The sequence below is a fragment of the Passer domesticus genome, chromosome 7 (genome assembly GCF_036417665.1).
Source record: "Passer domesticus isolate bPasDom1 chromosome 7, bPasDom1.hap1, whole genome shotgun sequence".
Taxonomy (NCBI): domain Eukaryota; kingdom Metazoa; phylum Chordata; class Aves; order Passeriformes; family Passeridae; genus Passer; species Passer domesticus.
Genome location: NC_087480.1, coordinates 6,974,664 through 6,988,267, shown reverse-complemented (window position 1 = coordinate 6,988,267; position 13,604 = coordinate 6,974,664). Strand labels below are relative to the sequence as shown.

Sequence of the window (13,604 nt, the reverse complement as noted above, 5' to 3'; positions counted from 1 at the left end):
TCTGCAGGTGGAGCTGCACAAATGACTGCAAGGGGAGCACAGGGCTGGGCAGCATCAAAAATGGGGCAGGCAGGGCGAGGGAGGGGATTCTGGCCCTCTGCTCCACTCTAGTGAGACCCCCCTGGAGCATCTTCTCCAGCTCCAAGGCCCCCAAGATAAGAAGGAAATGGACCTGTTGGAGTCAGGGTGACAAAGTCGATTGGAGCATCTCTGCTATGGGACAGGCTGAGAGAGTCAGGGCTGCTCAGCCTGGAGAGGACAAAGCTGCCAGGAGACCTCCCTGCACCTTCCAGGGCCTGATGGGGCTCCATGAGAGCTGGAGTTCCTACAAGGGCATGGAGGCATAGGGCAAGGAGGAAAGGCTTTCACTGACAGAGGTTTAGACTGGATATTAGGAAGAAATTCTTGACTGTGAGGGTGGGTGAGGCACAGGCACAGAGCAGCTGTGGCTGCCCCATCCCTGGCAGTGTCCAAGGCCAGGTTGGATGGGGCTTGGAGCAACCTGGGATAGTGGAAGGTGTCCCTGCCCATGGCAGGGGGGTCAGGACCAGATGATCTTCAAGGTCCCTTCCAACCTAAACCACTCCATTATTCTAACCTCAGAAGAGATCAACTTTTACCTATGTAAGACCCCCTGACTGTGTCCCTTGTAATTCCAATAAGAGAGAAAGCATTAACTTTTGGAGGTGCTGGGTTGAATATTTTATTGAGCTTATTTGTACTGCATCTCTCCCAGTTGTCTTGGTTTATGGTAAAAAGCACAAAGAGACTGACTAAAATCATTCTTCCCTACACTCATGATTAAAATATCTGCAAGAGGTGGACATACTAGGCAGATTTTCAACCAGGGAAAAGGTAGGAGATTAGAAAATTAATATAGATGTAGGCCTAGACAGCAATTTTTTTCCCAGTGTGCCCTGAGAACCAGCCTCCTTGATAAAGTATTTTAATAGCAGGTTTTAGGGGTGAAGTTTTTAAGCAGACAAATTGTAGAAATAATAAAGCCCTAACACACACCACGGCTGACAAATTAGCTACTAAAGCAAGGCTTGGGATGGGAACTGTTTACTGCCACATTACTGAATTCACTGTTCTCCACTGCTGTTTGCAGACCTGGAACAACACACAGGCTCCCATTTAAATGCATGTCTGGAGACACAGTTTCCAAAAGCAGATTTAGAGCAGCATGACTGCCTCCTCTTGGGGACTGTAGAGCTCCTCAGAATCCCACCTGGAGGCTCTGCAGCAGCTCTGGAGCTCGGGTTCATGAGCCCCCTGCAGCCAGGTCTGTCTGTGAATGCCCACACCCAGCCTGGGGGGTGGCAAAGGGGACACAGGAACAAAAGATGCTCAGTCAGGTAACACGCCTGAGGATCTGAAATACCAGGAGGGAAAACTACTGCTGCAGAAATGCCACCAACGCTGGGAAAAAGAAAAGAAGCCCAAAGGACAGGCAAGGGCAGTAGTGTTGTTATTCATGGTATAATCACTATGGGTATGGAAGATAAGTTTTCCATAATTCCAGAGGATTTTAATGACAATTAAATAACCTGTCATTATTGTTAATACCATGCAGGTGAGCTGTACTTTGCCTACAGAAGCAGTGGTGGCTAAGGTCAGTAATAAAAAAGGTTAATATGAGAAGCCAGGGCAAGTGTAAAAACCCACATTTTGAAAGAAAACCCCTGTGGCATTTCATACTCTGGTATGGCTACAGTGTCTAAAAACAATCATATTTACAGAATTACAGTAAATATAACTGTTTGCTTCCAGGTATATTCTTTGAAACTCAATATGTGCTGATAAGTTTAACAGAGAAACTTTCATCATAGCACAGCTAAATAAAAAAAGTTGTATTCTATCATTTACAAAGTGATATCTTACAAAGATATTTACCCCAGATGACCCCAGATCCTGATGCAGCTCAGCTCTTAGACCCTCTACAATACTGTATGCTTCCATTATTGCCTTATTTCTCCACTGAACAGCTCATACTCTCACTAGTAGAAAAAAAAAAATAAATTTGCTCTGACAATTGCCAGGCTTGCTTGGCTTGGATTTTTTCTCCTTCACTCCAATAATGCAGAAATGCCTCTAGACCAAAGAAACTAATCACTGAAGTATTAAATAATCAAGAGGAGTTATGGTTAAGTAAGTACCTAGCTACACATGGCATGAATGAATTCCAACAACTTTACCAAGTGCAAAAGCACTGAATGGTTTTGTAATGCCCAGTAATTTTTATAGTAAAGGAAGTCAATTCATGTTCTGCTTTGGCAGAGGATGGGCAGATTGAAGCTCTACTGCTTTGTGTTGACTTTAGAGGTGCTCCATCTACTTGTCCTGCCACAAACTCATTCTCTGTGGACAGATCAAGGTGTCAATATTCAGTCATTTAAGAGACAGTCCTGTTTGTTCACTGCATGGTGCGTTCATTGATGGAAAACATGTTGGATGCTTTTGCTCACAGTTGAATTTGAGATTAAACAGGCTCAATCTACATACAGAAGTAAGTTTTGTTTCTTACTGCCCTGGAAATGCCAACTGGGCTTAGAGCTGAGCTGGGTTTTCTCTCATTATCAACTGCAACATGAATTCTCCATCTCACCTGAACTCAAGGTAAACCTACAGTTACATCTCTGCTCCTTTGCTGTTCCAGAGAAGGTTGACTGATGGTTCTGGCTGATTGGGGAACTTCCCCTGGCTCTGTGGCAGCAGAGCTGCTGCTCCTGACCCTCAGCTGCAGCCTCCCTGCACAAGCAGTGCTTGGCTGCTGTAAAACAGTGATTTTCTGCAGAAAGGGACTCAGGCAGGTTAAAAACCAATGTCCTGCACTGTACCCTGGAGCTTAACATGCTGCCCACAAGTCCTGCCTTGGATCATCTGCCCAACACCCAGCCCAGCACAGACTCCTCCTGGGCACTGCACGATGAGAGCAATCCAGCTCAGTGTAATTTGGTCCCTAAACCCCTTCCAAGCAGTGCAGAAAGCTTGCTCCATGTGAGCCAAACTTCCTGGGGTGGGGAACCACCCGAGTGCCACCACAATAACCCACAGCCTGCACAAGGTGGTGGCAGAGCAGAGCCAGCCCAGAGAACAGCACAGAGTGCTGCTGCCTCCCTGCCACTCAGCTCAGAGCCCATAAGCTGATCCATTTCCATGGTACCCCCCAAAAAAGATAAGAGTTACAGTGCAAGTAGTACAGTGACCTACATAAACACAGCTCTTTTGTAAACAGGAGCCAAGAATGGCAGGTACAAGCAGATAACAGGGAAACAGTGTCAGATTTTAATCATCTTTGGTTTTAAGCAAACTATTACAACACTCCCACACCTTTGCCCCATCTCCAATTCTTCCCTCCTCACACAGAGCAGCTCAGTTGTGTCTCAAGAAAAATCTTCTCTGCAGAACAAGCCCCATAGGATCACATTACATTTGTCCTTGATGTTCAAACGGAGCAGCAGGATTTTCAGAGCAAGACAGCCTCAGTTTCTCAGGAGGCTGAGAAATTTCCAAAATGTGTTTTTAAAGAGTCAAGTAAAAACAAGAAATAATCTCATTAAATGCAGCCCAAAACTGGAATGAGATGGAGAATCAGCTCTTCTTTGGTAAATCAGGGGAAGCTACAGCACATGCCTCTGCCTGGCATCTATTTGGAGGAACCTTTTTTTGATGCTAAAGGAGGCAGAGGACACCTGGAGAGCAGGACCAGCCTTTCAGAGAGGCAAGCACAGTGGGGACATCTCAACTCCCAACCTCACACCCCAGGGGGAGTCCAGACCCTTCTGCTCTGACCAACCTGAAAAGAGGCAAAGCCCTTAATGGAAACCCAGGCCATGCAAACACCAGCTTCAAACGCTACCAAAAGTTTCTTGGAAGATCAGAAGGGGGTGGGAAGGGGTTGGTAATTGGAGCCATTTGGGGTTTGCTGCCAGGAAGAAAGGGACAGCTTTCAACACAATTTGTGTACAAGAGAGCCCGGGGACCAGCAGAGAGTTACTCACAGCTGTCGAGAGCTTCCCTTCGTTCTTCTGCGCGTGGACGACGGCGTCGCGCACCACGGAGAACAGGCTCAGCAGGACGTGCTCCATGTCGTAGATGCCATGCATGCCCCTGGTCAGCCCCTCCAGAGCCTGGATGTACTCCTTCCAGAGGCTGTGGATCTCCAGGACGCCCGCCAGGCAGCCCTGCAGCACCGCCCCGCAGTAGCCGGCGCAGGGCTTGGCCAGCAGCAGCCCCTGGCAGTGGGAGCAGTACCACATCTTCAGCATCGCCCGCCCGCACTCCTTGCTGAACTTCAGGTGGTCAGTGGTGTTTATCACCTCGATGCCCAGGTTCAGAGCCTGCAGAAAGACTCGAGTGGTCTGCAGGGACTTGGACACCTGCGTCATCATCGTCTTCGGGTAGCTCCCAAAGGCTTTGAGGTCTCTCCTGGCCGCCCGCAGACATTCGGTCATTTCCACAGAGGGATCGGGCAAGCCAGGGTTGATCAAGTGGGAGTAAACCAAAGGGAACAAACTGTCAAAAAATTCATTTATCATGTCATTGACACTGATGTCAGAGCCCAGTATGTACAGCGAGATATCAGTAAAAAGTTCTCCAACAAATTTAAGAGCCCTGGGCCCCATGCTCTGGTAGTAGGTCCTAAACATGCTGTTGGTGAAGTTTCTTGCATGTCGCACTACAATTTCGAAGGCTTCTGTAAAACAGAACAACAACAACAACAAAAAAAAAGTTACTAAGAGATGGTGAGCCCAGAAACAGGGAGGATAATGTTCCATCACATCACTGCTGCCAGGGCTGGCCCCATCCTGCCTGCCTTGGGTCAAGCACCCGCTGGCAGCCGTGCCTGCTGCAAAGCACCAGCATCAGCAATTTCCAAGGGAAATGCATAAATTCTTTAAGCAGAAGCTACATTTCAAAATGGCAAAAAAAAACCCCTATGATCTAGTTAACATTTCAGCTTTTAAAGAAAATATTGATTCAAGAAAAGGGCTAGACTGCAATTTCTTTCTCTTCCCCCTTTCATATTGATTTGAAATTAACAGGAATTCTATCTCCAGACTTAATTTAAGGCAGAGATAAATGTTTGACAAACTGTACAGTAGTTAAAATTAGGAAACAGTAAATGCTGACATTCCATTATGAAAAAGAAAATATTTATAGGAGTTTAATCACAGACAATATTCTGACTCTACCCCCAGCAGGTACCCAGCACCAAGTGTTCCCTAAGCCCCTGGAAAAGTCCCCACAGTGCTGCAGTTTTCCCAAACGCACCAGGCTCACTTCAGCTGCAGATCCAATCTTTCATCTGCCCTGGATGGAGCTGCTCCATTGTCCAAAGGATGCTGAGAGCCAGTGGTGCCATGTCCACCTGTGGCTGCCCAGCCAGGAACACTCTCATGCACATCAGGCTGTCCCACGAAATTCAAGTTTTGGACAGAAACTGTCATTTTGCTAGGAAAAACCACAACGCATTTTCCCATCTCTACCTTCAAAAACTTTAGGACTTTCAGCCCACATCTCCTCCATAAGGTGAGCAGGGAACCCCCATAGTTATTTCTTTAATTATAGCCCTCCTCATCAGGAGGCTTCCCAAATATTCATACCCCACTATATAAGGACAACATACCTACAAACACACACCAGTTTGCATCTTAGAGCATCAGAAGGGGAGGCCATCAGTGCAAACAAAACTCTTTCTTTGGCCAGCTTGCTCTACCAGCCCAAGTCCCACCCTCCAGGGTACTATTCATAAAATGCTAAAATTAATGAACAGCCTTCCAGTTCACAGGTCACTGACACCCCACAATGTAACTGCTCTCACCTCTGTCACTCTGGAAACACACATTCTGGCTCAATATGCATGAAAATTATTCATGTTCAATAATTAAAGGGAATGTTTAATTTTTAAAGCCATAAGAGTTATCTCCCCCATTTGTTAAGGCTGGCATGCAGCTGAGCATGGCCTGACACATCTCCACAGGGGTTCAGTATCAACACTGTCACAAGCACTGCTGGCCTTGCTGCTCGCCCTGCATCACCTCTTGCTTACTCAAGAGCTTTCAAAACCATCATATCTCCAGGAATTCCAGCTCTTCCTTCCTGGGTACACCTTATTCAGGGATGCCTGGAAGGACAGGGTGCTGCTGTTGCACCCCACCCCAGAATGCAGAAAGCCGTGGTGTAAGCAGTTATCAGAGCAGAAATTACTGATACACTTCTGCAAACAGTGTCTCCACCCCATCTGGGCATGCTGAAGCATTTTGTCCACAGCTCCAGACACTCACACCAGGACTGTCCCAGCAAGCCAAGATCTGTGTTCCCAGAGGACAGCCATCCTTCCTTCCTCACAGCACAGACTCAGGATGCAGTGGGCAGGGACAGGGCCCCTCTCCCTGCCATGACAGCCAGCATCCTGCTCCTCAGCCCCTGACAGAGGATGGCAAAGCTCTCCAGGCAACACAGCAGCAAGTGTGACACAGACTGGGCTCTGCAAGCAGAGCACTTGCACCATTGCAATATATGAAATGCTGGTTGTACTATTAAAAGTTTTAAAACAAAAAAAAAAAAGTCTCTTTAAAGAGGACACATGGATTACAAAACTTTTTCCCCTCACTCTTTATTCTCAAGAACACCAGAATAGCTTTTGCCTCAAAAAGCACAAAGAACATTTTGGACCAGTGTTTTTTTCTGACAGCAGTGGAGATGGTGCCAGGATTTTCATGCTGTGCCTCACCATTCCCCTTTACCCTCTTCTCTGTTAGTTCCCTTTAGAAAAAGTCACCACTTTTCCATTTTCTCGCTCCTCTGTGCTTTGCCAGTTATCATCAGAGCCAAAAGACTCTTCACTGATTAGAAAAATATTCCAAGCTCCTATGCAAACCTCCTACGGCGAGAAGGGCTTCAGAAAGGATTGGAGAACAGTGGTGTATCAGAAGAGCATGCACACACAGTCCCACTGCTTTAAAGGTCATGACATGCACATAATTTTTATCGTAATAACTGGCTGAGAGTGTCTATTTTATGCGCCTGGGAGCTTTTGCATATATCCATTAGAAAGCGCAACAGGGACTATAAAAGCATATGGAGACTCCTGCTGCCCTATTAATAGATGCAAGAAATAATAAAAACTTTGTAAAAAAGAAGTCTTACACATCCAAAATCTCTCCCACCCAACTCCCACAGCAGTTGCTTATTCTGAAATATTCCTCGGAAAGCGCTGGCTGCAGGAATTCTAAATCCCCAGCTGCCAGCAGCTGCAGTGACCCTCAGCCAGGCTCTGAGTGCTTCAAAGGGGAGGAAACTTGGAGGGTCAGACCCCTGTGCTCCCACGAGGGACCCTCACAGGGACACGGGGGGGACAGTGCATTATAGACGTGACACAGGCATCTGATCCCCCATAAAATTCCACAGCCTGCATTTGCTGCTGGTAAAATCTGCCCCACTCATAACACGGCATTATTGAAACTCATTGCTGGAGGATAATTCAATCTTTTCTCTCTTCTATTTTTTTTTCCCCAAGGATATTTTCAAAAGCTGCCATTTAAGGCAGCTGTTTTGCAGGTCTGGCTGAAGCAGTGTGAATACAAAGCAAAGCATCAGACTTGCCCCCAAGTTCAGCAGGCAAAAACACTGCACAGCTGAGCAGGCCTCCCATTTTACAATCTCCATCCCTGTGTAGAGTACACACAGAGATGCACACACAGCAGAGTGTAAGACACGTTCCTTTAAACACATTAGCAACAAAAGAAAGGCTCAGGATAATTTCCATCCTTTAGTGGATGCAGGCAGAAACATAGGGACAAAGGGTGAGGAAAAGCTAGATGTACTTAACACCTTCTTGCCTCAGTCTCTAGTAAAGCCAGTTTTTCTCCAGATACCCAGCACCAAGAGCTGGAAGAGAGGGATGGGGAGTAGAACAAAGCCCCCATAATCCAGGAGAAAATGCTCAGGCTCTGCTCTATCACTTATATACACACAAACAGGGCTGATGGGATCCACCCTAGGGTACTGAGGGAGCAGGTAGAAGAACTCACGAGGCCACTGTCCATCATCTACCAGCAGTCCTGGTTACCTGGGGAGATCCCAAGTGACTGGAGGCTGGCAAATGTGACAGGACCTGGGAGGGTGAGATCATCTTGAGTGCCATTACGTGGCACATAAAGACAGCCAGGGCATCAGGCCCAACCCACATGGGGTCGTGGTCCTGCTTGACCAATCTCATCTCCCTCTATGATAAGCTGAGCAGCTTGATGGATCAAAGAAAGGCTGGGAATATCGTCTACCTGGATTTTAGGAAAGACTTTAGCACAGTTTCCCACAGTATTTCTCTTGGAGAAACTCTGCTTATGGCTTAGACACCTGTCCAGGAAAGAGAAACCAAGGGAGCACTTGCAGGATGGGAGCCAGAGCATCATCACCAGCCCAGCACTGGTGCCCTGGTACTGCACATCTGCTGACTGCCCTGTCAAGGGCACTTTATCAGGACTCCCAAAGGATGAATGGAACAGCTCAACTACTCCAGACCACAGATATCAGTCACTAGTTGAAAAGTACAGGCTATTACTTATTTTTCAGGCTGGACTCTTGCTGAAGTACCTGGAGAGGAATTGCTGCCTGATTCCAGCAGCCAGAAGGGAAGGACTAAGCTCCCTTCAAAGTGCAAAAATTCCCCAGAACACAGCCCAGGGAGAGCTGCGTGGCCGCTGCAAACTGGCAATTAGAGAAAATAAATTGTAAAAGAGCATAACAGTGCCCTGAGTGGGGATTACTGGCAGGAGAAGGAAATCGCTGCGTTCTCAGCCCAGATAATAAGAGTCTGCTGCTTAGTAAAAATGCCAGCTTTCCTGAGAAAGCACGTTGGCTCTTAAGCTGCAGCAAACTTCAAAGGGGTCAGCAGCGGGGCCCGAGGAGCTCTGGATTAACCTGCTGCTGCCCCAGGCTGCAGGAGCTCCTGCCCAGTCTGCCACTTGATGGGTTTATTTAAGAGATTATGTGATGAAGCTGCCTGAGCCACAAGGAGCTGGTACAGGTGACTCCAGCAAGCCATTCCCATCCAGCATCCCACTGGAGAGGGGAGAGCCAAACTCTGATGGCAAAGCAGGGGCAGCCGCAGCAATGCACCTCCAATTCCAAGCTCAGCAAGTGCTGCTTCACAAGCTGCTGAAGGCGTTTAGAAAGGTGAAACAAGGTCTGTCCTCCTTCTGACTCCTGTGCCAGGTCACCAAAGAGCAGCACACCACAGGAGCCACCTCCACACACCACTGTGACCACTGGGAGGAGGGACAGCAGGATGCACCGTGGCAGCCAGGCACCAGGACGTGCCACAGGCTTCATGCTGTCCTCCAATAACGTGCTGCTCTGGTTCTGCTGTAAAGACAGGCTTCCAACAGGGACATCTGTCCTTCTCTGGGTGTCACACAGCACAGCAATCAGGTCATCTTTGACAAAGGCTCAGCAAAGGGGAAGGGGCTGCACAGCAAAACCTGCTGCACCAGCAGCTCATCATCCACGGGCAGCTGGGAAGGGAACAAAGGTGGAGGTGCAGGACTGGGTGGCCCATACACCCCATAGCATGCGAGTACCAAGGCATTAGAACTGCACCTACAACACTGCTTTTCCTGTTTCTTGACATCTAGACACATAAATCCTGCAACCACAAACTCTCTCTGAGCAGGGAAGCTCCCACCATGGCTACTCCCACTTACTTTGGGGAGCTGAGCTCACAACTCCCATTTGCACATCTGCAAAGGATTGTTTGCTTAAAAACTTGTCTCCCCACACATATCTTGAACACCAAGATATCTTTTCACAGTGGAGGAACTACAACCTTTGTTATTCCACTACCAAGAGACAGTAAAAACAAGGCTCAGGGTTTTCTGAGGGAAGAAAACCAGGCAAGTAATTCTAGACAAGGTCATGGTGTTACCCTATGCCTTCAGAAAACTCCTGGGTCATCTCCTGCAGGAGTTTGTAGCATGAGTGAATCCTCATGCACTATTCCAAACTGTAAAATGAACAGAAAACTGATTTCCATGCAGCAGAAACTTCCCTTGAGGTCAACACAGATCACTGGCAGTCAGCTGAATTTCCCCCCGCAGATGAGGATGCATTTTGTGATTTCCTGCACCTTCCCCAGGATGCTGCTGCTTGGGAGCACTACAGGCTGCAAATGTGGCACACAGTGAGTCCCTGTCCTATACATGGGACCATTTTAAAATCTTACCAGCTCCACAAAATGTACTTTACATGCCTTTTAGGTATGAATGTGGTCCTCCTCCCACAATGAACCTCATCTGTGATGCAACCGCTCCAGGGCAGTGAGTGACCCAGCTCCTGGAGCTCAGTGCATTTGCTCAAATCTCTCTTTTAGGCTTCAGTGGCTCTCCTCACCACCCTGGGTTTGCTCCCCAGGCCTGTCCCTGCAGGGTCCCTGCCCACAGGGCCTGACACCAAACTCTGCTCAAGGCACAGCAATAACTGCAGGGGTCAGAGAGCCTCGGGTCTGGCCAGGCTTCCCCTGCCTTGGCTCCACCTGACCTCTGGCACTCCCCTGCTGATGGCAAAACCTCTCCCTTTGCTTCTCAGGACACAAATAACAAAGCATCAGGAGAGAGCTTGGCACTGGAATCTCTCAGCCCACAGGAATCATTTTCACCCTGAGACAAAAGCATGGGTGTCCAGGCAGGACATTGGAAAATTAATCAGTTCATTAAACTGTTTTCAATGCAATCCCTGTATTTCCTGCAGGCCCAAGGTTCCCAAGGTTCCCAAACCTTTAAAAAAACCTTACAACTAAAAGCCAAAACTGCTCAACCCCTCAAAACCACTACCAATATTCATGGACTGGAATTCAAATGCTCATCAAGGAAATGCTAAAAGTTCGGGTGTTTGTAAGCTCAACCAAGTATTTTCTGACTTGGCTCTTGCTGTGCCACTGCTCAGAAGTGGCAAAAGAAGCCAGAGGAATCCTCATGTGAGTGAGCTCTTAAAAGGCGAAATGCTTCTTTAATATCTCCAATGAATCAGACAACTTCAGCCCTGTCACAACAGCCTGTGTTCCCAAAACACAGCAGAGCTCACCAAGAGAGGAACAACTGTTTGCAATAACGGCCTGGCAGCCACAGGCACTACTGGTGAGATGAACCCCAAGTCATTTTTCAAACAGCAGGTAATATTTATTTACCAACTTGGAAAAGGTTCGCAATATACTGAGCAGAAAGGAAACAAAATCTAAGAGAATTTCCCCTGGCAGCAATAAGAGCAGCCTCCAGATTTGTTCTGTTATGATTTACACTACACTGCAAGTTTTTAACAACATTATCTGGAGACAAAAGCTCTTCTAAGCAGTATAATTACTTTTGTCTATGGCATTACAGAACCCATCAGATGGTGCCACTGCTGCTCTTACAGGGTTTGTTTCACTGAGCACATTTGGGTTTTAAGCTTAGGAAATGCTTTTTTTCCAACTATGACACAGCCTTTTGGATTACTTTTACAATATTGTCACCATAAAAATTATGGTCTCAAGCTCCCAAGCTTATGAGATTAGCTTCAAAGCATTAGTAATAAAAAGTAGAACAATTCCGTTATTCTGTCTTCTTAATTTTAAGCCATCAAGGTTTGCACTTTCTACCTTAACTCCATCACCACCAATCCAAGAGAGCAAAGGTCCCATCTTTAAATGAGACAGAGCTTTTTCCAGCTGCCTTCACTACCACAAGAGCCAAGGTTTCCAAGCCAGTGTTGCTCACCAGCCAATGCTAAATCCTTATACTTTAGTCAGAAAAGCATCTTCTCCTAATTATCTGTTTCTATCAAAGCATCAAGCTCCAAAGCCATTTATTTTTAATTGTTCAGCTTATATAGCGCCCTGGCAGTTTGAAATACACTCCCTGAAGTTTCTAATAAAAACACTGTACGATCCATCTCATTATACCCTCTCAAACTGCCCTGAAAACACGCTCCTGTTCCAGTCCAGGTAACAGTCCAACTGTTACACAATTAGTCACACTGTGCTTCTCCCATTTAATATTTATATCCTGCACACAAAAACTTTGTTAATGCAAACTGCAGAGCTCACCAACACAAGCTGCTAGCCCAGAAGGAAGGAAAGAAGAAATGCTGGTGCCCACAGCTCCCCACGCCCAACCAGCCCCTCACCTGGACCAGCCCCTGCCTGGAGCAGCTCAGGGCAGTGCTCTGCACCCCACTCTGGCAGCCACAAGGCATGACAGCAAAAAGCATGTCAGGGGTGCTGGAATGGACCACAGACAAGCAATATTTTTTTTGAGAGGCACCAGGATGCCTTGAGAGATCCCTAGAGACCCTTGGGAATACCCACGTCAACACAGGGAACCTGCATTCCAAGTGAAAGTTAAAAAAAAAAAATCTCACAGCAAACACCTCACAAGAATGACTGCAGTAAAATCTTTTCTGGGGAATCATGTTTGCTGGCGTTTTTCATTAAATATTGGTTGCACATCCATTGTGTAATTTGTTTTCCCGAGCATCAAGAAAGACAACGCTTCGTGCCATGACAGATGTGTGAATGCTTAACAGATTCCTGAAAATTTAATACAAAGTTAAAAATGCAAACAGTCGAGGCTGGTGCAAGTGGTGGGTGAGCATGATTCTTTATCAAAATCAAAGGGCAAGAGGAATAAGGGCCTGAAGAAGCAGGCTCAAATCAAGCCCTGGGAGCACAAGCTGGAAAAGTTGAGAGGGAGGATGCAAGAGGCTTCTGCAGCTGAAAGGTCACTGTGGTGGAGGTAAAGGTTGTGCTGTAACCTGTCAGATGAGAGAAAGATAAACTTCTCTCCCTGCCCCCCACACCTCCATCCTGATGCTGAAACCCACATAAGGCTTGGGGTTCAAGTTCACCTTCCCCATTTTTTGTTGTTTTTTTTTTTTTATCCCAAATACTTCATTTCTTTGCTCCTAGAATCTCTTACCTCTCCAATTTGCTGCAGAGGCAACAGACTCCACCTACAACACTTATTTCAAGCCAGGTGCTCAGCCAGGGAGCACAGCCTAGTGCAGCAGGAATAGCTACAAAAACCTTGGGAAACCCTCTCTGGGTAACTGAGCAGATATCACAGAGCCAAGCATTTTACCACTGCAAAGGCACAGCTAGGATTGTTTTGGTTTTATTTTTAAACACAAAGTGCATTTCCTCCCCCCAAAACCAATATAAAAACACACAAAACCAAAATACCCAATAAAACAAACCAAACAAAACAACAACAACAACCAATAAAACCCCTCCACTTGGTCACCCACACAGCCTTATTTTACTAATTGGAGGCTGCAACATCCACCTAATGGGGTTATCAGTATATCAAAAAAGCAGCATACCTCTTCAAAGATGAATGACAAGCCACACATATCAAGCACAGGGCAAATGATTTCATGCACTACCACACAAATTTACAACACAAGCATTTCTAAAGACCAGGACACCAGTTTGCATAGCTCTTCTATTTATTTTAAACTAAAAGTTATAAGCAACTTCTGGGGAAAAAAAAAAAAAAAAAGCAAAAGCAAGCCTAGCAAATTCCTTTATTCATCAGAATAAATGAAGATAAAGCAAGCCACCAGCT

General features: G+C 46.6%; 1 protein-coding gene across 4 annotated transcripts in view; it reads right to left on the bottom strand.

Moving 5' to 3' along the window:
- Positions 1-13,604, bottom strand: part of GPC3 (glypican 3) — a 138,838-nt gene that overhangs the window by 69,228 nt on the left and 56,006 nt on the right. For all 4 annotated transcript variants that reach the window (XM_064426649.1, XM_064426650.1, XM_064426651.1 and 1 more), the window contains exon 3: positions 4,005-4,699. In XM_064426649.1, coding sequence (XP_064282719.1) covers positions 4,005-4,699 — 695 coding nt within the window. The remainder of the gene's footprint in view (positions 1-4,004; positions 4,700-13,604) is intronic.